General features: G+C 32.0%; 1 protein-coding gene across 26 annotated transcripts in view; it reads right to left on the bottom strand.

Moving 5' to 3' along the window:
* Zasp52 (Z band alternatively spliced PDZ-motif protein 52) overlaps positions 1-27,161 on the bottom strand; it is a 510,804-nt gene that overhangs the window by 72,325 nt on the left and 411,318 nt on the right. For 23 of the 26 annotated variants that reach the window (XM_075313769.1, XM_075313771.1, XM_075313766.1 and 20 more), the window contains 2 exons: positions 26,387-26,481; positions 14,147-14,498 (listed from right to left, as the gene is read on the bottom strand). In XM_075313769.1, coding sequence (XP_075169884.1) covers positions 14,147-14,498; positions 26,387-26,481 — 447 coding nt within the window. Of the gene's footprint in view, positions 1-14,146; positions 14,499-25,224; positions 25,451-26,386; positions 26,482-27,161 lie in introns of all 26 variants that reach the window. The other 3 variants (XM_075313772.1, XM_075313773.1, XM_075313776.1) reach the window with 1 other exon arrangement.

Genomic DNA, 27,161 nt, shown 5'->3' with positions numbered 1-27,161 from the left:
GTTGTAAAAATGACTCTAATTTTCCTAAACTTCTAATACATATATATCGAGCGATAAATCATAAATAAACTTTTTCGAAGTTTCCTTAAAAATGCTTCAGATTTAAACGTTTCCCATATTTTTTTACTAACATTGTGTTCCACCCTAGTGCATTAGCCGACTTAAATTTTGAGTCTATAGATTTTGTAGAAGTCTATCAAATTCATCCATATCGAGTGATATTTAAATGTATGTATTTGGGACAATATATAGCCCCCAACACATTTGACGGATGTGATATGGTATCGAAAATTTAGATCTACAAAGTGGTGCAGGGTATAATATAGCCGGCCCCGCCCGACTTTAGACTTTCCTTACTGGTTTTTCTTCTGTTTTTATTTGGACTAACATCATGTAGAAGAAAAATTGTAATGTTTAGGATCCACCACAATAACTTCAAGAGCTATATGAGTGTGTTCTGAAATCTTAACCCTCTAACGCCCCAATTTTGTTGCCAGCTGATTAAATTTTCAATGTTAACAACACAAAAGCAAGAGAACTAAGCAAGAAAAATGTATAGGTAAAATTCAGCATATGCCACAAAGCCTCTTAAATAGTTTCAAATAAGTTTTCTTTTCATTTTGCCCATTTTTGTTGTCTTAAGGTGTGTTTTACTAAAAGCTTCCTTATTAAATAAAGCCCGTGGGCTTGGGCATTAGAGGGTTAATTCTTGAATTGTGACCAAATGGCTTTACGAAAATGAATGCTATTGCGATTGGGAGCCACCGTGGTACAATGGTTATCATGCCCGCCTTGCATACACAAGGTCGTGGGTTCAAACCCAGTTTCGATCAAACACCAACAAGTTTTTCGGCGGTGGATTATCCCACCTCAGTAATGCTGGTGACATTTCTGAGGGTTTCAAAACTTCTCCGAGTGGTTTCACTGCAATCTGGAACGCCGTTCGGACTCGGCTATAAAAAGGAGGTCCCTTGTCATTGAGCTTAACATGGAATCGGGCAGCACTCAGTGATAAGAGAGAAGTTCACCAATGTGGTATCACAATGGACTGAATAGTCTAAGTGAGCCTGCTATATCGATGTGTGAGAAAAAAATACAAAAAAGAACATGAACAAAAATAAGCTAAAGTTTTTGTATAAATGTCCATTTACTGGAGAGATACACTCAAAGAAAAAACATACAAAAACTAACAACCAAAGAAAATTCTTCTTTTTTATAAAATATTATCTCTTAGATTAAGAGCCACCGTGGTGCAATGGTTAGCGTGCCAGCCTTGCATACACAAGGTCGTGGGTTCGATTCCTGCTTCGACCGAACACCAAAAAGTTTTTCGGCGGTGGATTATCCCACCTCAGTAATGCTGGTGACATTTCTGAGGTTTCAGAAATGGTTTCACTGCAATGTGGAACGCCGTTCGGATTCGGCTATAAAAAGGAGGTTCCTTGTCATTGAGATTAACATGGAATCGGGCAGCACTCAGTGATAAGAGAGAAGTTCACCAATGTGGTATCACAATGGACTGAATAATTTAAGTGAGCCTGCTATATCGGGCTGCCGCCTAACCTAACTTAACCTAGATTAAATAAATTCGAATTTACGAAAAGTGGATTATCCCACCTCAGTGAAGCTGGTGACATTTCTAAGGGTTTCAAAGCTTCTCTAAGTGGTTTCACTGCCGTTCGGACTCGGCTATAAGAAGGAGGTCCCTTGTCAGTGAGCATAACATGGAATCGGACAACACTCAGTGATAAGAGAGAATTTACCAATGTGGTATCACAATGGACTGAATAGTCTAAGTGAGCCTGATACATGAGAAAAAAATAATACAAAAAAGAACATGAACAAATATCAGCTAAAGTTTTTGTATAAATGTCCATTTACCGGAGACTTACACCCACAGAAAGAAAAAAAATACAAAAAGACTTACACCCAAAAAAAAAATTCCCCTTTGTTGTTGTTTTTTATTGCAGCTTAAAACCATACATTGACTAAACTACAAGTGTAGCTTAACCAACAGAGGAAAAGAATGTTTGTCAAATTTATTTGGACAAAGCCCTAAAGACTCCAAGATGGTTGGATGGACGCACGTTTCGGAATTACCATATTCCTCATCAGCATCCTCTACTTGCAGCAAAACTATCAACCAATTATCAGAATAAATTCAGGCAGTTCATTAAACCCAACAATGAACCACACTTGAACCCTCCGAAAAAAGGTTTTGTATGATAGCCAGCTTATGCCGAAATAAATTCAAAATTTTTTATAAAGTATTATCTTTTAGATCACATACATTCGAATTTACGATAAGTGAAACAACGAATGTCTCTAAACTTTTTTATTTGCTTTTACAGAAAATTGTTTAGCGTCAAGAGAAAAATTTTCTTGTCCAAAATATCGTTCCTCAGAACAGAAATCTCTTCTTACAGTGTACAGTAGAAATATTATCTCAAAAATTCGCATTTTTTGTATATTGATACAAAAGAAAAAAGTTCATAAAAATGAATTTTAGTGCTCACCAATATGGAAAATATTTATATCTCTTTTAGATCAAATAAATTCTAATTAACGATAAGTGAAACAACAAATGTCTATAAACTTTTTTATTTGCTTTTACAGAAATGTGTTTAGCGTAAAAAAAAAATTTGCTTGTCGAAAATTTTGATCCTCAGAAAAGAAAACTCTTCTTTCAGTGTACTGTAGAGAAATGGCCCCAAACTTTCGTAGTTTTCATTTATTGTTAAAAAAAAGTTCATAAAAATACATTTTAATGCTCACCAATATGGAAAATATTCATAGCTTATTTAGATTAAAGACTATACTTTGAAATAACATCGAGAAGTAAATCGAAATTAAGTGGGGGAATAGAGTTTGATGTCGTTTCTGAATGTCCTACTAAGTGGACATCGGTAGTCAAAGGGTTAATTCAATTCAATAACATTTAAAACTAAAATATGTAGTGCCTATTTTTAGGAGTATTTGAAAATGTTCTCAACAAAATAGGTTAGAAATGTGCCTATTACTCTTTATAAAATATAAACGATAATTTTCAATTTACAATTTACATAGGAAGCCCTAAAATTAATTCATTCCTTCATTTACAAAAAAAAATATTGTGAACATACGGCTTTCAAATAGCCACTTACAATATTAACTTCATTGCAACTTTTAACACCACTGATTACGTTTCATTCATAGTAGCTCTTTATAAATAAAATTCATTACTTATTTGGCTTGCCCAGCCAGCCAGGCAGCATTGGAGTCTGGAACAATGGCAAATTCTATTTGCATTCACTCCAATAATTTGCGGTTAATTTATTAAATTAATTTTCCATGAAATTACATGAAACTGCAATGGGTGATGGTGGTACGTGGCAGTACGATATGTGAACAATAATAAAATGAAATTCTCTTTCTGATAATGAATTGATTGAAACGAGTACTCACTAACAATTAATTTACGCTTTATTAATCATAATGAGTATTGAAATGGATAAATATCCCATTGGAGAGGGTGGGTGTGCGTCTACATATTTATGTGCAATATATTAGATGATAAAATGCCAAAACATATAAATAAATATTGACAAATAAAAATAAATACTATTCAGAATATAAGCAACAGAATAAAAATAGATAAAAATATCTAACATATAAGGAGGCTTTGTCAGCAATTATTCAGCATAACTGTGTGAAGATTCAAAGGGAAAATAAATTTAGAATTTAAGGCAGGTTATAAAATTTAGGGCAATCTATAAAATCGGGCGATCCCGAATCTTCCCGAGGGCAGATAAATTAAGATAAGAAACTGATGTAATCAAAGCTGAAGGTTAAGATCTAAAACCCCTAAAATTTAGTCCAACATAATTGCTACACTGAAAGAAGATTTTTTTTTCATTCTGAGGAATGAAATTTTAGACAAGCAAAGTTTTCGTTTGAGTCTCAAAAATGTTTTTTAAAAGCAAATAAAACAGATCGCATCGTTTGTCACATACTCGAATTTATTTGGTCTTACAGAAACTAATTAACATTAAAAGGGAATTTCGTTCCAGAGGAAGGTTTTTTTATTCTTTGGGTGTATCTGTTAAATAGATGAAAACATTGGGAATATTCTCCATTATTTTTTGGCTACCAAAAATAATCCATTTATACATTTTTGCATTTCATTATGGTTTACGTCACTTATTGATGGTTGTTAATTTTCGTATATTGATATACGTAAAATAATACCGAATTGAATTAAAAGTTGAAATTGTATGAAACTCTACGGTCATAGGGTGCAATGGATAAAGACTCCCAATACATTTATAAACAGTTTTGTATTGAAATGAATGAATGAACAATATTATCAATTACATATTAAAAGCTATATACTTATGTTTAAATATAAAAATAAAATTGTACCGAAAAAAAAACACGCAGTCAAAGGAATATTTAGTATACTAAGGTGGTTAGTTTCGAAGATAATCGATATATTGATATAGATGTGTTAAGAACAGAATCAATGTTTCAAGGAAGTGAGAAAAATTAATAAGTTAGGCATGGTTGTTAACGGCTGTATACTAGCACAATGTACCAAATTTCAACTAACTCGGATGAAATTTGCTCCTTTAAGTGGCTCCAAAACCAAATCTTGGGATCGGTTTATATGGGGGCTATATATGATTATGGACTGATATGGACCACTATCATATACAACCACCACTTACCAAATTTCAACCAGATCGGATGAATTTTGCTTCTCCGAAAGACACCGGAGGTCAAATCTGGGGATCGGTTTATATGGGGGCTATATATAATTATGGACTGATATGAACCAATTCCTGCATGGTTGTTGGATACCATATACTAACATCATGTACCAAATTTCAGCCGGATAGAATGAAATTTGCTTCTCTTAGAGGCTCCGCAAGCCAAATCGGGGGATCGGTTTATATGGGGGCTATATATAATAATGGACCGATGTGGACCAATTTTTGCACATTTGAACCTGATCGGATGAATTTTGCTCCTCCAAGAGGCTCCGGAGGTCAAATCTGGAGAACGGTTTATATGGGGGCTATATATATATAATTGTGAACCGATATGGACCAATTCTGGCACGGTTATTAGATATCATATACTAACACCGTGTTCCAAATTTCAACCGGATTGGATGAAATTTGCTTCTCTTAGAGGCTCCGCATGCCAAATCGGGGGATCGGTTTATATGGGGGCTATATATAATTATGGACCGATGGGGACTAATTTTTGTATGGTTGTTAGAGATCATATGCTGGCACCACGTACCTAATTTCAACCGGATCGGATGAAATTTGCTTCTCTTAGAGGCTCTGCATGCCAAATCGGGGGATCGGTTTATATGGGGGCTATATATAATTATGGACCGATGTGGACCAATTCTGGCACGGTTGTTAGAGATCATATACTAACACCAAGTACCAAATTTCAGCAGGATCGGATGAAATTTGCTTCTCTTTGAGGCTCCGCAAGCCAAATCTGGCGATCGGTTTATATGGGGGCTATATATAATTATGGACCGATGTGGACCAAATTTTGCATGGTTGTTAGAGACCATACACCAAAACCATGCACCAAATTTCAGATCGGATGAAATATACTTCTCTTAGAGGCTCCGCAAGCCAAATCTGAGGGTCCGTTTATATGGGGGCTATACGTAAAAGTAGACGAATATGGCCCATTTGCCATACCATCCGACCTACATCAATAACAACTACTTGTGCCAAGTTTCAAGTCGATAGATTGTTTCGTTCGGAAGTTTGCGTGATTTCAACAGACAGACGGACGGACATGCTTAGATCGACTCAGAATTTCACCACGACCCAGAATATATATACTTTATGGGGCAAATAGAGCAATATTTCGATGTGTTACAAACGGAATGACAAAGTTAATATAGCCCCCATCCTATAGTGGAGGGTATAAAAAATCGACATTAATTACCAACATTAATTACCATCATATAAAATGAAATTTAATATGATTACACACAAAGAAAATTTCATTAAAAGTCAGCCAACGAAAACTTTTCATTGATATAACGAAACATTTTCATTAATACAATGAAAATATTCGTCAATAGTACGAAACATTTCGTTGATTGGCAGAAAATTCGTTATAATAACGAAAAATTTCGTTGTATTAACGAATTTGTTTCATTGGCTGACTTTTAACGAAACATTTCGTTAATATAACGAAACTTTTTCTATTAGTGTAGGAACATATATAACATATCTGTCAGTATTAATTCCAGGTAGTCATCGATTTTCTCGCAAATATACCAAACAATCCAGAATTGACTTTATTACGATCAAATCGACTTTTGAAGTTGACAAATTCGAATAATCGTTTAAATCCTCAATTAATGTTACTCAATTTTTAATATTTTTCAATATCGATGTACAATGTTAAATTTCTGTTATGTTGGCCAAAATATAAAAATCAATTGAAATCGACCATCTGTGATGGTAAATGGAATGATTGATTTTGACCAATATCGCTTCAATGGGTTTTACTGTTGGACCAAAATGAAAAATCGACCGTTCTTGTAGTCTTTAAATTACACAACAATAAATAATTTTTATGTTTTAAACAATTATTGGTGTTTTTCAAAATCGACGCAAGTCTTTTTCATTATCTTAACACAAAGCGACTTGTGATCTTCGAACGAGTTCTTGGAATATATTATTTTTATATTGCAATAAAAATTAAAATGCACCATAATAGTCCATTAAAATCTTAAATTATTTGCCTCTAGTTGTCGTTGTCAATAGTGATTTTTCTTCTCTATTTAAATAATTTTCGGTATTGTATGATCCCAAAAATGTTCTATGAATGAAAATCACTTAAGAATTCTCCATTTCTCATTTGATATCCAAAACCACCTTAATATAAAATTCATACAAATGTCCATAAATGCATATCACCTCGGACAATGCATATTTCAGTGTAGATATGTGCTTGTATGTGTGTGGGATGCATCCGGCAGAATAACCAAACATACTCGCTATGGATACTTTTGATATTAAATCACATATACGTATATGATGCTATCCTCACACCTACACATATAACATATACTAACATCTACAATAGGTAGTCCTGATTCTAAAGTCTGTGTGTTTCACAAAGTTCATACACAGTAGCGAACTTTTAGTTTGTATTTGTGCACAAGCATACCAAGTAAACCTGGTTGGAAATTCAATTGATAGAACTAAGCCTTCAATTGTCCAAGTTAAAATTGCAGGGAAGCTCTCACTGGGAAATTACATTGACTCGCGTGTTTAACAATAAATTCCAAAATTAGCCAAGCACAAGGTACAACCAAAGAAAAACTACTTTCCTCAGGAACGAAATTCCCCTTTGTAATCACCTATTTTCTTTTAGAGCATATAAAGCTGAATTTATGATAAGCGATTCAACGATTGTCTCTCATATTTTTTTATTTGCTTAAAAATAAAAAAATGTTGGCGTCAAATAAAACTTTGTTTAAAACGTCGTTCCTCAGAAAAGAAAACCCTTCTTTCTGTGTATACTATTTTAAAAGAATTTAAAAATTTAACGAAACCTATTTAAAAAAATGGCTGAAATTGGAACCAGCCGACTTTTGTTGCCTTAAAAAATTGAGTATTTTGCAAATTATTGTATCACTATTTATGAACTAATACCGTATCCTTGAATTTTCCACATACATCTCGTATCCTTGTACTGCGTTTGTTTGTATGTATTTCCGTTGTCTGCACCATGGTCGTTTGTATGCAATTGCATTTTATGAATATTTCAATTTAAATGATAATTTGTTGAGTGGCGGTAGCAAAGCTGCCCCCTGTTGTGTCAGTGTCTGGCTGGTATAAGGACACAGATGATTTTATATCTGTTCTTGGGTTTATGGTTGGTGCTGTGAGAGCCGCAATTCCAAATAACATTGCTAGTAGCTGACCGACAACCACAACTCTTTCCCTTAGTATTGGCGAATGCAATTGTAAATGCATTGACGCCATATATCCCAACTACAACAATGAGAAATCATCACAGGAATTTTTAATGATGTTGGATGCGTATTCCGACAGCGATGTTGTAGCGTTCCATTCCCGGCTTTCAAAGTATATGGGAGAGTGGTAAAATTTGTACACTTAAAAAAACCCAAAAAGTTTAACTCTGAAGGAAGAGTCTTTTTTAAAGCTAAGATTTCAAGCTGAAAACGAGATTATTTGCACAGCTATTTTTTTAATCAAATAATTTAGAAGATTAAATTTGGATCTTTTCCATCCATAATTTGATAACACTTGATAACATTGTAATAGTCTTCATATCTATTTTTGTACTTTTAGTTTAGTACTTTAGTGTTTTGGTGAAAAAAAAAATGGACAATTTTAGAAAAAAAGAAATTTCGTTTCGGAGGAAAGTATTCGTTCTTAAGGGTAACTTCAACAAAGATATTTACGTATAAAATTAGTTTTTAATTGAAATTAATTTTAAGATCAACGACTCCAAAATATAATGTAAAGGGTGATTTGTTAAGAGCTTGATAACTTTTTATTTAAAAAAAAACGCATAAAATTTGCAAAATCTCATCGGTTCTTTATTTGAAACGTTAGATTGGTCCATGACATTTACTTTTTGAAGATAATTTCATTTAAATGTTGACCGCGGCTGCGTCTTAGGTGGTCCATTCGGAAAGTCCAATTTTGGGCAACTTTTTCGAGCATTTCGGCCGGAATAGCCCGAATTTCTTCGGAAATGTTGTCTTCCAAAGCTGGAATAGTTGCTGGCTTATTTCTGTAGACTTTAGACTTGACGTAGCCCCACAAAAAATAGTCTAAAGGCGTCAAATCGCATGATCTTGGTGGCCAACTTACCGGTCCATTTCTTGAGATGAATTGTTCTCCGAAGTTTTCCCTCAAAATGGCCATAGAATCGCGAGCTGTGTGGCATGTAGCGCCATCTTGTTGAAACCACATGTCAACCAAGTTCAGTTCTTCCATTTTTGGCAACAAAAAGTTTGTTAGCATCGAACGATAGCGATCGCCATTCACCGTAACGTTGCGTCCAACAGCATCTTTGAAAAAATACGGTCCAATGATTCCACCAGCGTACAAACCACACCAAACAGTGCATTTTTCGGGATGCATGGGCAGTTCTTGAACGGCTTCTGGTTGCTCTTCACTCCAAATGCGGCAATTTTGCTTATTTACGTAGCCATTCAACCAGAAATGAGCCTCATCGCTGAACAAAATTTGTCGATAAAAAAGCGGATTTTCTGCCAACTTTTCTAGGGCCCATTCACTGAAAATTCGACGTTGTGGCAGATCGTAAGTCTATTCATGATGAAATGTCAAAGCATACTGAGCATCTTTCTCTTTGACACCATGTCTGAAATCCCACGTGATCTGTCAAATACTAATGCATGAAAATCCTAACCTCAAAAGAATCACCCTTTATATATAGCACTTTAACGGGAACACTGATTGCTCCGATAAAATATATAATACGATGATTAAATTTTTTCTAATTTTTTTTTATGTTTTGTTTCTTTTTTTTTTGCAAAAATAGTGGTTGTCTTTTAAAAGAAACAGAGCGCATCCAACTTAGTTTTTATTTACATATAAAGAAGTTGGTTTTAGAGAGAATAGAGATATTTTTACACTACACATTTTTTTACAATCATTTGTAGGTTTTTAAGTTTTCGGGCAAAATTTAATTTAAAATTTTAGTTTCAGATTACACGAAGTACTATAGATTTTTCGGAAAAACATATTTTTTTTTTAAATGATTTTGATCAAAATTTTAAAACGTAAGAATTTTTTCTGATTGTATCTTAAAAGATACAGTGCTTATTTAAGGATTAACAATTTAAGTAATATATTAGAATTTTAAATTAAAATTAGAAAATTAATCTTAGAAATTAATTAACTCAGTTTTCATTTGAATCAATCGGATTTTGACACAGTAATATTTTTAATGGATGTAATTACAGTTTAAATTGATTCACGTAATTTTTTAAACACGACCTTAAAATAAGTTATTAAATTAAAAAATTATTTGGTGCAATATCTTTTTGTCCTCGAGGTCATAAATGAAAAAACTCCAGATGTTTTTTTATTATTAAAAATAATTGCTTCAAATAAACATTTCGGCGATTTGAAAGCCCGTTAATTAATTTCTGGGATTGATTTCGAACTGAAATTTTAATATCAATCAATCAATTAAAAATATCACAAATTAAAAAAATAAATAATTAAAAAAATGTTTTTTTTTGTTATCGAATCAATCTCAGAAATGCATTACTTCGGTGTTTTAATTTAAATTAATCGTATTTTTAATTAATGCGAGAATATTTTTAATTGGTGTATTTACTGTTTTAATCAATTCACTGATTTATTCAATAAAAAAATAATAAATTTTAAACTGTTTGGGTTTAATTTTATAGAACATTTTGTCAAAATTTTATTTTTATAGAAAATGTATGTCACAATTTTATTTCTGCAGAAAATTTTATTTTTATTTATATTTTTTATATATATTTTTATTTATTTTAATTTTGACAAAACTTTGTCAAAATATAGAAAATTTTGTCAAAATTTTATTTTTATAGAAAATTTATGTCAAAATTTTCTACAAAAAGAAAATTTTATTTTATAGAAAATTTTGTCAAAATTTTTTTTAATAGAAAGTTTTATCAAAATTTTATTTTCATAGAAAATTTTATCAAACTTTCATTTTTATAGAAAATTATATCAAAATTTTATTTGTATAGAAAATTTTGTCAAAATTTTATTTTTATAGAAAATTTTGTCAAAATTTTATTTTTATAAAAACTTTTGTCAAAATTTTATTTTTGTAAAAAAATTTTGTCAAAATTTTATTTTGATAGAACATTTTGTCAAATTTTATTTTTATAGAAAATTGATGTCAAAATTTTATTTTCATAAAAATTTTATTTCTATAAAAATATATGTCAAAATTTTATTTCTATAGAAAATTTTATTTTTATTTATATTTTTTATATATATTTTTATTTATATTTGTTTATATTATCGAATCAATCTCAGAAATGCATTAACTCAGTAAGTTTTAATTTAAATTAATCGTATTTTTAATTAATGCGAGAATATTTTTAATTGGTGTATTTACTGTTTTAATCAATTCACTGATTTATTCAATAAAAATATAATAAATTTTAAACTTTTTGGGTTTAATTTTATAGAACATTTTGTCAAAATTTTATTTTTATAGAAAATGTATGTCAACATTTTATTTCTGCAGAAAATTTTATTTTTATTTATATTTTTTATATATATTTTTATTTATTTTAATTTTGACAAAATTTTGTCAAAATTTTATTTTTATAGAAAATTTTGTCAAAATTTTATTTTTATAGAAAATTTATGTCAAAATTTTCTACAAAAAGAAAATTTTATTTTATAGAAAAATTTGTCAAATTTTTTTTTTAATAGAAAGTTTTATCAAAATTTTATTTTCATAGAAAATTTTATCAAACTTTCATTTTTATAGAAAATTATATCAAAATTTTATTTGTATAGAAAATTTTGTCAAAATTTTATTTTTATAGAAAATTTTGTCAAAATTTTATTTTTATAAAAAATTTTGTCAAAATTTTATTTTTGTAAAAAATTTTGTCAAAATTTTATTTTGATAGAACATTTTGTCAAATTTTATTTTTATAGAAAATTGATGTCAAAATTTTATTTTCATAAAAATTTTATTTCTATAAAAATATATGTCAAAATTTTATTTCTATAGAAAATTTTATTTTTATTTATATTTTTTATATATATTTTTATTTATATTTGTTTATATTTTTATTTATTTTAATTTTGTCAACATTTTTTTTGTAGAGAATTTTTTCAAAATCTTCTCAACTGTTTTTTGAGTCGTTTGAAATAATTTTGTTAATTGAATATCAAAAATGTAGTATTATTAACTTTAAATTGTGAAAAATTCAAACAAAAAAAGTTAATTTAGATATTGATATTTTACAATCCAATCAATCTCAGAAACTCCATGAGTTTTCATTTGAATCAATCAGTTTAATTGATACAATGATATTTTTAATTGATGTAATTATTTAATTTTTTAATTGATTTATTCAATACAGAAAATTAGTAAATATAAACATTTTGTGGTTCAAGTAATATATAATGAATTCAAATAATAAAAAATAAAAAATATTTATCTTAATTAATTTGGAGATTGGTTTTGGTTTCATTTGCAAGCTAACATACCCAGCAAAAAAAGCGTCGCCAAAAAAGTAATGAAAATGTTCCTTTTGGATCCGGAAGGGGTGCACAATTGACTCAGAAGCGATGAATTTAAGATGGGCTTGTCATAGGACAGAAGTCCTTCATTTCAACAGCCGTTGCACAGAATTTGCATCACTTCTTTAGGTGTGATCCGAATTCAATGTTTTGGATGTAAATTAAAAAAATTCTGTGATATTTTGTCAAATAAATCATTTTTATAATTTTTTATAATTTTTAATGGATTCTAGCACTTGTCAGAAACGTTTGACCCCAAATATTTTCAAAAATTCGCAATTTTTCTAGAATATATTTAAATTTTTTTTTCGACAAAATTGGAATAATTTATACTATTTTATTAACTCTTGCTCTGTCTTTAAACTATTTGAAACAAAAAATGTTAAAATTACCCATTAAAAGTATGAAAAACCCAAGTTATAAAAAATTAAATTAAAAGAACTTCCTGGGTAGAACTTCATTGGGAGTGCATCTTCTTGAATTGCTTTTAAAGTTGTGCCTTTGGAAGATCTTCCAAATTTTTTTGCTGGGTATATAAATATATATTTTTTTTACTTTTATGTGCAAATATTAGTGAAATTAACTTTTAATTGAAAGTTTGTGAATTTTGAAATTATATCAATCAATCAAAAATTAAAAAAAAAAAGTTAATTGAAATATTGATGTTTGTAATCCAATCAATCTCAGAAACTCCATGAGTTTCCATTTGAATCAACATCAATTGAGATTTTGATATTTTGCAAACGTATCATTCTCAGAAACTTTGCGAGTTTGTCATTTGAATCAACCATTTTAATTGGTATCATAATAATGTAATTATTTATTTTTTTAGAAGTGCTTTATTCAATAATAAAAATTAGTAAGTTTAAAAATTAGAATTTCAATTAATATATAATGGATTCAAATAAAAAATATTTTGCTTAATTCATTTCTGAAATTCGATTTGGTTTCGCATGCAAATCAATAAATATACATAATTTTTTTAATTGAATTTAAAAAATGTAGTGAAATTAACTTTTCATTGAAAATTTGTAACTCAAATTTTGTATCAATCAATCCGAAATTCCAAAAAAATGCAAATCAATAAATATACATAATTTTTTTAACTAACTATAAAAATGTAGTGAAATTAGTTTTTCATTGAAAATTTGTAACTCAAATTTTGTATCAATCAATCCAAAATTCCAAAAAAATGTTAATTGAGATATTGATATTTTGCAATCCAATCAATCGGAGAAACTCCGTGAGTTTTCCTTTGAATCAATCATTAATTTATTGAAAAAAATTATAAATTAAATTTTTTTTTAGTTCAATTAAAATATAATGGATTCAAATACAAAAATATTTAGGTTAATTTCTGAGATTGGCTTTGGTTTCATTTACAAGCTAACATATATAAATAATTTTGTTAATTGAATATTAAAAAAGAAGAACAACGTAGTGACATTTTTTCTCTGTGCATATATAGGGGGGTTACACACAAAACACACGTTACCCTTTCCCAGTGAATATTATTGGGAATTTACAAAAGAGGTATGCCATGAATATTTCATATTCTTTTTGGCTGGCCATTATAAGCTTTTGATGCCGAAACAAAAATTTTTAAATAAAACAAATAATATATAAACAATATTTAAATGGATTCATAAGCATGACACACACACACATACATATATGTGTGTATGTATCTTGGTAATATAACTCAATGAGATAGATATTTAAAGGATTCTTCTATGATTTTGAGATAGGGGACATCAGGGGGGACACATGTACATGTACTACTACTAACAAATAAGCCCAACTGATTTTGTTGTGTTTTTTTTTTTTTTTGCATTATGTTTAATCCTTACACTATGCCAACACCACACATTGAACATGCCGGATGTCCACTGGCTGTATAGGGTTTTGGTTGATCACCGTCTGCTGCCGCAGCTGCAGCCTTTTCCATTTCCTCTTTATATTCGGGTGTTTGCAATGCCGGACATACTGGCATAACAATAAGCCTTGGATCAGGTTGTTCAGGTTCTGTGGGAACTGGTATTTCCACTTTACTGGGAGCTGGAGCACTTGGTGGTGGCGCTTGTGTAGTTGTGGGTTTTTGGAATTTCGCAGTAATACGTTCTTCTGTTTGAGGACTACGTAGTTCATTTCCACCAATGGCATGACTTTTTGTTGCATAATAACTGGTAGCACTTGGTGGTTCTAAATATCCATGGTTTTATGTTCGAAAAGGATTTTATGGATAATTTAGTTATAAATTTGATAGAGTCAAATATTGATAAAGAAAATTGAAATATAATTTAATTATAATAAACCTCAATTAATTCACCTATACATATAATGGTAGTCCCATGTCCCATAGACCTTGAAACGCTATGAATCTTGTAAAAATGTCATTGCTGTCCCCATTTTTTTAAACTCCCAAAAGTTCTTTCTCTAACCCGGAAAAAATCGTAATTGGTCATTCCATGTTCTCCTATAATACATTACTAATACTAGAATACTACGAATATTTACATAAAATTTATGAATATGTTGCGTTGGTTTTTGTTTGATAAGAAAACATTAAAAAATTACAAAGTGATTTTTTTAGTGCATACTCGGACGAAAAAGACTCTTTTTCATATGTTTGGGTGTAAAAAATATATGTTTGGAACTCAAATTTTTAAACACAATATTTTTAAGTGCAAGCATATAATGTTCATAAACTAGCATAACATGTTTGGGACATATATGTTAATATGTTAGAACATATTATGTTTGGGACATAAAAAGCTGGTAAATATAATATGCTTAGATGCAAACATATATCAATTTGGAAATAGCCTATAAACATATATGTGTTTAGAAAGAGAGACCTAGAGAGTATGCTGCAAGTAAAATAATGGAAGTAACCAATTGGCGCCTTAAAATTTTATATATACAAAGAAAATTTCATTAAATTTTTTTTTCTACCAGTGTATGAAACATAATATGTTTGAACACTACAAACAATATTTTATTTGGACAAACCTGAAAATATATATACTTGAAGCAAAATGTGTTTGGGGTATATGTTACAGAAGCGATTTTTTAGGGTGCAGAAGGCTGATATGCGTGGCAACCAACTACAGGGTGCTATAATTTCCAAACCGCTTGCCTGGAAAGAGACAAGGGCTGCTTCGCTTGCACGAAAATGCCCAATTACCGAATTTGAGTTTCTCCGATGAGAGCAGTTTGTGTCAAATAAATAGACTTATCGGGTTTCCTAGCCAAAGGGGTCATCTGAAAACTTACATTCAATTGACCACAAGGTGTGGTTCTTGGTAACGGCCTATTATTCCTTCCGCTCGCATTCATCGACAGTGGGATTCAAATAAATGCAGAATATTATCGGGAATATGTCTTAAAGACAGTAATGAAGCCCTGGGCTGATAAACATTTTGGCCGTAGGCTATGGACATTAGAGTGACCGCAACTTATATGGGGCAAAAAAAATGTCGGAATCTTGTTCGCCTTAACCCCACAAAGCGAATCCCCTTTCCAGATATTGGGATAGCCAAATATGAGACCGATTAAAATTTGAGAAAAAACCAATTTTTTTGGACGAGCGGCACGTGTTAATGTCGTTTAATCGGGCTCAAATTTTGGCTATCCCAATATCTGGAAAGGGGGTTCGTTTTGTGGGGTTAAGGCGAGCCAGATTCCGACATTTTTTTTTGACCCATATAAGTTGCGGTCACTCTAATGGACATTCCAACAGGAGTTAACACCATCGGGCTTAGCATCGGACTCAACACCATGAAACTCAACACGCGCTAACCAAAATTGGCTTAAAAAGATGGTTCCCCTCTTCATTTATACCGCATAATGACCACCAAAATCTCCGTTTGACTTTTGCGTTTGGGGCATTTTGGAGAATAGGGTTCACTAATAGAGAAAATTACGCTTCAAAATGGTGAACGGACGGTTACAAAAAGAAACGGAAACGTTCACGAAAAATCAAAACGGAATGTTTACGGTTTCGTCCGCGGGCGTTCTTGATTTCATGAACTTTTTCTTTGAGCGTGAAATGTCTTAAAATATTCGTTCGACATTCCTATAGCAACTCCGTCGGCGGTGCAATGTGCAAAGGCAACAGTTAACGCGTACACACATAAACAAATTTTTTTCTGATTCAATCACGAAATTAATTGATCCAATTAATTTTTTAATTTATATGTCTTCAATCACAGAAATGATAGTATTAATTAAAAAAAATTAATTGAAAGTCAGTTAAAAAATTAATTGATCCAATTAAAAAGTTAATTGATACTATTAATTTTTGTGATTGATTTTTGTTTCAATTAAAAAATTTGTTGAATCAATTAACTTTTAAATTGAATATTTTTTAAAACTCAATTAAGAATTTAATTGGAAAAATTTTCGTGAAATTTGTTTCTGTGTATGGAGCAGATAATCCAGGTTCGAATCACGGTAGATTTTTTTGTAAAGGGTGATTCTTTTGAGGTTAGGATTTTCATGCATTAGTATTTGACAGATCACGTGGGATTTCAGACATGGTGTCAAAGAGAAAGATGCTCAGTATGCTTTGACATTTCATCATGAATAGACTTACGATCTGCCACAACGTCGAATTTTCAGTGAATGGGCCCTAGAAAAGTTGGCAGAAAATCCGCTTTTTTATCGACAAATTTTGTTCAGCGATGAGGCTCATTTCTGGTTGAATGGCTACGTAAATAAGCAAAATTGCCGCATTTGGAGTGAAGAGCAACCAGAAGCCGTTCAAGAACTGCCCATGCATCCCGAAAAATGCACTGTTTGGTGTGGTTTGTACGCTGGTGGAATCATTGGACCGTATTTTTTCAAAGATGCTGTTGGACGCAACGTTACGGTGAATGGCGATCGCTATCGTTCGATGCTAACAAACTTTTTGTTGCCAAAAATGGAAGAACTGAACTTGGTTGACATGTGGTTTCAACAAGATGGCGCTACATGCCACACAGCTCGCGATTCTATGGCCATTTTGAGGGAAAACTTCGGAGAACAATTAATCTCAAGAAATGGACCGGTAAGTTGGCCACCAAGATCATGCGATTTGACGCCTTTAGACTATTTTTTGTGGGGCTACGTCAAGTCTAAAGTCTACAGAAATAAGCCAGCAACTATTCCAGCTTTGGAAGACAACATTTCCGAAGAAATTCGGGCTATTCCGGCCGAAATGCTCGAAAAAGTTGCCCAAAATTGGACTTTCCGAATGGACCACCTAAGACGCAGCCGCGGTCAACATTTAAATGAAATTATCTTCAAAAAGTAAATGTCATGGACCAATCTAACGTTTCAAATAAAGAACCGATGAGATTTTGCAAATTTTATGCGTTTTTTTTTTAAAAAAAGTTATCAAGCTCTTAACAAATCACCCTTTAATTTCGTAATTATTACGTTTTCACTAGTTGTTGTTGTGAAATCGCATAGTGTAATTTTATCTTTGTCCGATGGACAATGTCTGTTCACCGTTTGAGCCATATGCGATTCACTTTCATGAACGGATCGTTTTGAAACGTGTACGTCGTTATTGAATTTTTCTATGAGTGTTGGCAATAAAAAATACCGAAGGGCCTATCAAGACGGCGCTTCGCTAGGAATGGGCCAAAATACCGCAGAGCCACTGTCGTGCAGCGTGTAATGGATTCGTCAGCCATTTGAACAAGTATATACGGCCGTAAGTTCGGCCAGGCCGAATCTTACGTACCCTCCACGTTGGAACTTCTACAAAAGACGGTCATCCGAAATCGAATTACTTAGGTTGCGGTAATACTTGCCGATGGCAAGGTATCTTAAAACTTCTTTAAACCGTCTTCAATTTTTGTGTGATTGGGGACCGGCTATATATAACTATATAACGATATGGACCAATTTTTGCATGGTTGCTAGCGCAATGTACCAAATTTCAACCAAATCGGATGAATTTTGCTCCTCCAAGAAGCTCCGCAGGTCAAATTTGGGTATCGGTTTATATGGGGGCTATATATAATTATGGATCGATATGGACCAATTTTTGCATGGTTGTTAGAGACCATATATTAACACGACGTATCAAATTTCAACCGTATCGGATGAATTTTGCTCCTCCAAGATGCTCCAGAGATCAAATCTGGCGATCAATTTATATGGGGCTATATATAATTAGGGACCGATATGGACCAATTTTTGCATGGTTGTTAGAGAACATGTACTAACACCACGTACTAAATTTCACCAGGTTTGGATGAATTTTGCTCCTCCAAGATGCTCCGATATGCACCAATTTTTGCATGGTTTTATACTAACACGACGTACCAAATTTCTACCGTATCGGATGTATTTTACTCCTCCAAGAGGCTCCGGAGTTCAAATCTGGGGATCGGTTTATATGGAGTCTATATATAATTATGGACCGATAAGGACCAATTTTTGCATGGCTTTTAGAGATCAAATACTAACACCTCGTACCAAATTTCAGCCGGATCCGGTGAATTTTGCTCCTCCAAGAGGCTCCGGAGGTCAAATCTGGGGATCGGTTTATATGGGGGCTATATATAATTATGGATCGATATGGACCAATTTTTGCATGGTTGTTAGAGACCATATACTAACACGACGTATTAAATTTCAACCGTATCGGATGAATTTTGCTCCTCCAAGATGCTCCAGAGATCAAATCTGGGGATCAATTTATATGGGGGCTATATATAATTAGGGACCGATATGGACTAATTTTTGCATGGTTGTTAGAGGCCATATACTAACACCACGTACTAAATTTCAGCCGGATTGCATGAATTTTGCTCTTCCAAGAGACTCCGGAGGTCAAATCGGGGGATCAGTTTAAATGGGGGCTATATATAAATAGGGACCGATATGGACCAATTTTTGCATGGTTATTAGGGACCATATATTAACACGACGTACCAAAATTCAACCGTATCGGATGAATTTTGCTCCTCCAAGAGTCTCCGGAGTTCAAATCTGGGGATCGGTTTATATGGGGGCTATATATAATTATGGACCGGTAAGGACCAATTTTTGCATGGTTTTTAGAGATCATATACTAACACCTCGTACCAAATTTCAGCCGGATCGGGTGAATTGTGCTTCTCCATGATGCTCTGGAGGTCAAATCTGGGGATCGATTTATATGGGGCCTATATATAATTATGGACCGATATGGACCAATTTTTGCATGGTTATTAAAGACCATATACTAACACGACGTAGCAAAATTCAACCGTATCGGATGAATTTTGTTCCTACAAGAGTCTCCGGCTATATATAATTATGGACCGATATGGACCAATTTTTTTCAAGGTGGTTAGAAACCATATACTAACACCACGCACTAAATTTCAGCCGGATCGGATGAATTTTGCACCTCCAAGAGGCTCCGGAGTTCAAGTCTGGGGATCGGACCAATTTTTTCATGGTGGTTAGAAACAATATACTAACACCATGCACCAAATTTCAGCCGGATCGGATGAAATTTCCTTCTCTTACAGGCTCGGCAAGCAAAATTTGGGGGTCCTTTTGTATGGGGGCTACACGTAAAAGTGGACCGTGGCTCATTTCCAATACCATGCGACCTACATCAATAACAACTACTTGTGTCAAGTTTCAAGTCGATAGCTTGTTTCGGAAGTTGGCGTGATTTCAAAAGACGGGCGGATGGACGGACATGCTTAGATCGACACAGAATTTCACCACAACCCATAATATATATACTCTATGGGGTCTTAGAAAAATATTTCGATTTTACAAACGGAACGACATTGTTAATATACCCCCATCCTATGGTGGAGGGTATAAAAAATAAATAAAAGATATAACGCTTTAATTGATTGCATTACATATCAGCCACCCTATATAAATTGCTCGGATTTTTTTTTTTCAAAGAGTATATGTACTTTATGCTTAATGTCTGGAAAGGACTGTTTGCCAGATATGAGTTTTGTAACGAAAAAGTACTTTGTAAAATATCATATCTCGCTGAAGACGATCACCTAAGGTATATCGAATTAACTGCACCCAGAGAAGGGATATGATAACCTCAACCATGTTTCGAGAGCAAAATGTTATTTTTGGACGGAGAACATGTAACATGTTTGCGGCAACCATGTTATTTTTTCAAAAAGCATATGTCTGACTACGGCAACCATGTATATGTTTGCCGAGAAAACACAATTTCTGCGGCAAAAATGTTCCATGGTTACCGTCCAAAAATAACATTTTGCTCTCGAAACATGGTTGAGGTGATCATATTCCTTCTCTGCGTGTGAGAACAGTAATATTTCAAGAATAAAGTAATGAAAAATAATTACAACAGCATTTTCACTTGTTCATGACCTCAAGCCAAACGAAAAATCCGAAAATTGTAATTTCACTTATTGTTTCTTAGTAGGGAAGATCTATGGTTAGTAAACATTGAATAAACTTTTAAATATGTTAAATATGTTATATAAACATTTACAACACTGTTAACATCTAAAGTCCATAGAAGGGATATGACCGTAAATCTTATCTCATATTAAAGGTAATTTCCTTTGTGGCACTATGTATATTTGATACAACGAGTACCACGTTGTTGCATGAAATATTGTATATTGATTCAGCATACAGTGAGCGTCATAATAAAGTCTAACGAAGCAGTTTTTTTAAACATAATTTTTTTTAGGTTTATTTATTTTTTTTTTTTCAATTTTTAAATATATTTAAGTTTACGAAAATTTTTAGGTTTAAATCTAAAAATCAAACATTAATACCTTTTTTTTTTAAAAAAGAATCCTTATTGACATTTTATTATGACGCTAATTGTATATATGCTTATGGGTTAGTAATGATCTATTTTATCTTAGTTAGGTCTTTGAGAATTCTCTTATATGAAACAATTAAACATTTCTTATTTTAGCTTACCAACTGCATTTTATAGGGATAAATAATTAAATATTAGCGAATGGAAAATAAAACAGAGAAAGAAAGGTACAAATGTTAATACAAAAGAGATTTAAAATATTTACAGCATTATTTATTTGAAAGATGGAATGAGATTTATATACATATGGCAAATGACTTTGTGTGAGTGTTGTTCTTGTAAGCTCAATTAGTATTGGTGTTTTTTTTTTTTGTTTATTTTCAATTTTGGGTCAAGGAATAAATAGGATAAGAGGTATGCTAAATATAGCTGTCATTTCTAATGTATAAGAAAATGTATAAGACTAATCCGAATTTTCCCGCTAACATAAGAATTGATTACTACGTATGGCCAATATTTATTTTGTTGTAAATTGACTTTGACCAAAAAAAAAAAAAAAATAAATAAAATCGATAAAAACAAAGTCCATTGGAAAGGTTAGAGATTGTAATGAAAATAAAATAGTCGAATTTATCCAAATTTATAATTTGAAAGTCAAAAATAAACTTTTCAATCATCAAAAAGAACAACTTATCCAAATTAAAAAAAAAGTCGATTTATCCATTTTCTCGATGGCCGAAAAGTGGAGAGTTGATTTTTTTAACATTTTGAAAAAAGTCGAAAAATCGAATTAAGAAGTCCACTTTCGACTTTCGAGAGTATTGAAAAGTCGACTATTACTGTAGAGACTACAGATAGAGATTTCAAAAAACTATTTTTCGGTTAATCGATTTTTTGGGACAAAAAGTCGAAAGGTCGCAATCATTTTTGTGTAACCTTCAAAAGGGATAGAGAAGTCGAAAATCAATTTATCGGAAACACGAGAGTTACGGTGCCAAAAGTGTCGACTCTTCCAAATTTTAAAAAGAAAATTTTTTTCTTTTGATATCCGAATAATCGAAATATCTTTTTTTTTTAATTTTGGAAAAGAGTAATCCATTCGAAAAATAAAGTTAAAAATTCTTATTTCGACTTTTGCGATTATTGAAGAGTCGACTCTTTACAAAGAGAATTCCTAGTATCTAAAGATTTTTTGTTCATCTTCAAAATCTACTGACTTTACATTTTTTAAACAGAGTCATAAGAGAGGAGTTCACCAATGTGGAATCACAATGGAGTGAATAGTCTAAGTGAACCTGATACATCGGGCTGCCACCTAACCTTACCTAACCTAAATAGAGTCATATCGAGTAATTGAAACACTTGCCCATGGCAAGGTATCTTAAAACTTCCTAACACCGTCTTCTAAATTGCAAGGTAGTCCATACGTAGTATACATTAAACTAAAAAAGGCCGATTAAATACGTATATAATTAAGTTTAAAGTTTCTATAGAAATAAAATTTGGAAAAAATTTTCTATAGAAATAAAATTTTGACAAAAATTTTATATAAAAATAAAATTATGACAAAATTTTTATATAAAAATAAAATTTTGACAAAATTTTCTATAGAAATAAAATGTTGACAAAATTTTCTATAGAAATAAAATTTTGACAAAATTTTCTATAGAAATAACATTTAGACAATGTTTTCTATAAAAATAAAATTTTGGTAGATTATTTTTGGCTCGAATGGCAACCATGATTATGAACCGACATGGACCAATTTTTGTGTGATTGGGGATCGGCTATATATAACTATAGACCGATATGGACCAATATTGGCATGGTTATTAGCGGCCTTATACTAACACCGCGTTGCAAATTTCGGATTGGATGAATTTTGCTCCTCCAAGAGGCTCCGGAGATCAAATCTGGGGAACGGTTTATATGGGGCTATATATACTTATGGACCGATATGGACCAATTCTTGCGTGTTTGTTAGAGACCATATTCTAACACCATGTTCCAAATTTCAACCGGATCGGATGAATTTTGCTCCTCCAAGAGGCTCCGGAGGAAAAATCTGGGGATCGATTTTATGGGGGCTATATATAATTATGAACCGATATGGACCAATTCTAGCATGGTTGTTAGAGACCATATACTAACACCACGTACCAAATTTCAACCAGATTGGATGAATTTTGAGGCTCCGAAAACCAAATCGGGGGATCAGTTTATATGGGGGCTATATATAATTATGGACCGATGCGGACCAATTTTTGCATGGTTGTTAGAGACCATATACTAACACCATGTACCAAATTTCAGCCGGATCGAATGAAATTTGCTTCTCTTAGAGGGTCTGCAAGCCAAATTTGCGGGTCCGCTTATATGGGGGCTATACGTAAAAGTGGACCGATATAGCCCATTTGCAATACCTACATCAATAACAATGCGACCTACATCAATAACAACTACTAGTGCAAAGTTTCAAGTCGATAGCTTGTTTTGTTCGTTAGCGTGATTTCAACAGACGGACGGACATGCTCAGATCGACTCAGAATTTTATGGGGTCTTAGAGCAATATTCCGATGTGTTACAAACGGAATGACAAAGTTAATATACCCCCATCCTATGGTGGAGAGTATAAAAAAAATCATTAACTACAAAATGGATTTTTCCAAATTTGGAACATTTTAAATCTGACTTTTTGGTTCTCATTTCAATCCTTAGTAGAGACTCACATTCCGTTTTTAAATCAAAGTATATCTTTGGAATTTTTCGATAAAATCCGAATTTTTGGTTCTCATTTCAATCCTTAGTAGAGACTCACATTCCGTTTTTAAATCAAAGTATATCTTTGGAATTTTTCGATAAAATCCGAATTTGATCACTAACAAAAGTCGATCAGTCGACCTTTTTTTACTTTCTCCATAACAAATAGATTAATCGATTTTGACCAACATCTCAAACTATTCCCAAGATTCAAGTGTCTAGTGGGCGTTTTTAAAACTTCAACTTCAATTAGACTTTGCCCTTGTTTGCCCAAAAAGCTAATTAGTCAAAAGTTAATATTTGACTTTAGTATCCATAACAAAAAGTTATCAACGGGTTTTAGTCTCTTGTTTACAAAAAAAAAAAAAAAAAGAAAAAAGCCCAAAATGTAAAAGGCAACCCTCGAAATATATTTTATGAACTTTGACCCCAATTCCTGTCAAGATAACGGATATGATCGGCTTCTTAACGAATAAACGAGTTTGCTTTACCAATACAATTTTTATGTTCACTTTTCGCTATGCATACCGTTATGTTATCAAGTACCGCCTAAAACTATGCAACGAAATTTGTCTATAGTAAGTAACGTATTAATCCCATGAACTATTAACTTCAAGTGGCGACTTTCAATGAAATTAATAAAAATTGTTAGCATCAGAGAACCACTTCTTGGGAACCATGGTAGCATGGGTTCAATTCCCGTTTCGATTGAACACCAAATAGACTTTCGAAAGGGCAGATAAACGTGGTCTTAAATTCTTTCCATAATTAGAGCACATTGATAATAAATATTATTTTTTTAAATAATTTTCCCGATAATTTTCTCATTATTATTTCAGTAATTACGTGATCAACGGAAATTAGTCCAGACATCAACCATGGAGGGACAAATTTTTATAAACGATTATGATGACGAGTATGGTGAATATAAAAAATGTCGAGTGTATTATTGTTGTTGTTTTCAATTTCAATTTGCAAGTGTTGTATTTTTCCTCTGGCATGTTTCATTCCATTTCATTTCACTATTAAATTATTGCTGCTTGGTGTGAACATTTTTCATTCAATTTATATGCAATGGTATGAGTTGTTCTTGTTTTTCATTTTGTATTAATTTTCAATTTTTATTTTTAAAATCAATTTAAAATTAGATTTTTTTGCAAGAAAGAGACAAATAAATTGGACAAAGGGGGAAAATGCTTGTTACGAAGTATGACATTAATTAGAATCATGAAGAATGATAATGATGATGATGGGTATGATACTTAAGATAATGACTTAAGAAGTGTACAGGACTATAATAGATGCAATGTGGGGTAGGGGTATTTTTTTGTTTGTGGTTTGAATGAAGGAATGTTTGATGGATTTCTTTTTATTTTCGTATGACAAGACAAAGAGAACACTTACGTAATGAGACGTTCACAATTGAAACAGATATTTTGACCAGTTGGCAAACCTCCGGTGCTTGGAGGTTTGGGTTGAGTTACTGGGGCACTGACATGTTTTGTAGCCGATGGTTGGTATTGTTGTTGTGGTGGTTGATATTGTTGTTGTTGTGGTTGATATTGTTGTTGTTGTTGGGGTTGATATTGTTGTTGTTGTTGTGGTTCTTGAGTAGGATAGTTGCTGAATGCTGTGTTGTAAGGATTGTAATAGGGTGAAGAATACATGATGACGATTTGTTGAAGGTGTTGTTGTTGAGTAGAAGTGTCGTTGTTGGTGGTTAATTGATATTCACAATTGATTTTATATCACAGTTAAGTTGTTGTGTTTGTTTAAAGACGATTGAGCAGATCGTCGATGGACGGTTTGTTGGAGATGTTTCCAGTCCAAAAGTGTACAGTCAAATGATCAGAGATGAATTAAAACGAATACACAAAACACATATAAAAATTATTTGAAATTTTTTTTGGTGAACGGATGACCAGACAGACATAGGCATTTATTTTTCATTCCAACCAAAATGTATAGAAAGAGAGGAAGAAAAAAACAAAAACAAAAAGAAACATTTTTTCTATCAGTAAATATATGGAATACAAGACAAAAACACCATATACACATACAAACTCACATACAAAGAAATTTTCAAATATTTTTTTTTTTTTTAGAGAAAGAAGGAAAATTGAAAAAACATGAAATAAATAAATGGCGAAAAATAAAACAAACACAAATAGATGTCAAGATCCTACTGAACATACTCTCTAATATATTATAGATTAACTTTCAGTACGTGGGCCATGTTCAAGGTCTTAGTGGACAATTTTTAAAAAAAATATTATGTCTAGTAAAAGTCAAGAGACTACCACCCACCCCATAAAACTATTTTCAAATATATGCCTCATTACACACGTTACTACACTACTGCTGTATGTATTCCCAATGTAAGTCAATGGACCAGCAATTTTATATTATTTCCTTTCAAAAAATGTTTTTTTTTCTATATTGCCTAGTTCTTTGTTTTGGCACATCCTTTGCTATAATCATTGCCAGGCATCACTAACAAAAGGATTACACCCGCCATTAATTGAAAACATTAGCTGAGCCAAGGCATAGTAATCAGTCATATTACCTGGAGTTGAGGTGCCAGATTCTTCTTCGCGCAAGAATTTCAATACTTCAGACTTATCGGCTTGGTATTCCTTTTCGTTTTTCTTGAAGTTAACACTGTAAAGAGAAAAAGGATAACGAATTGATTAAAAAGAGGAATAACATAAAATTATGCAAAGGCAAAGGAGAAAAAAAGGTGGATATGACCAACAGTTTGGCCGTGCCGAATTTTAAATACCCTTCACCATAATTATCTTTGAAAACATCTCCTTGCAATAGATTTTCATATGTAGTACACATATCATATCACAACGTTTGCTACGGATAATAGATCGTGCAAATTTGATAAATAACGGGTTTGTAGTAAGTTGGATGCACCTAGGGACCATGTTTTGGGCATTTGAGGTCATAAATTTATTATAAAGAATTTCAAATGAATTTTTATGTAAAATAGTCAACTTTCAGGACAATCGGTTCAAATAAACATAAGAGTTTAGAATTGCAGTAAATTATTTGTTTAATTCCTAGAGGGAGTTTTAAATTTCTGTCCATGCGTTCATGAAAATCGAATCAAGATATTACCTTTCATATGATTTCAGATCTAAATTCGGTGGAATGTTATTATATTGATTGAAATGGATAATTTTAATCAAATCAATAATCGATCTTTATGCAGGCCGATATATACCAAATTTAGAAAAACTTTTTATGAAAACAAAATACCTCTAAATTTCAAGAAAATTGGATAAAATTGCGGCTTTCATGCCCTCAAGAAGTCAAACCAAGAAATAGGTCTA

This window comes from Haematobia irritans, chromosome 5 (assembly GCF_050003625.1).
Source record: "Haematobia irritans isolate KBUSLIRL chromosome 5, ASM5000362v1, whole genome shotgun sequence".
Classification (NCBI taxonomy): domain Eukaryota; kingdom Metazoa; phylum Arthropoda; class Insecta; order Diptera; family Muscidae; genus Haematobia; species Haematobia irritans.
This window is presented reverse-complemented; position numbering and strand designations above follow the sequence as displayed.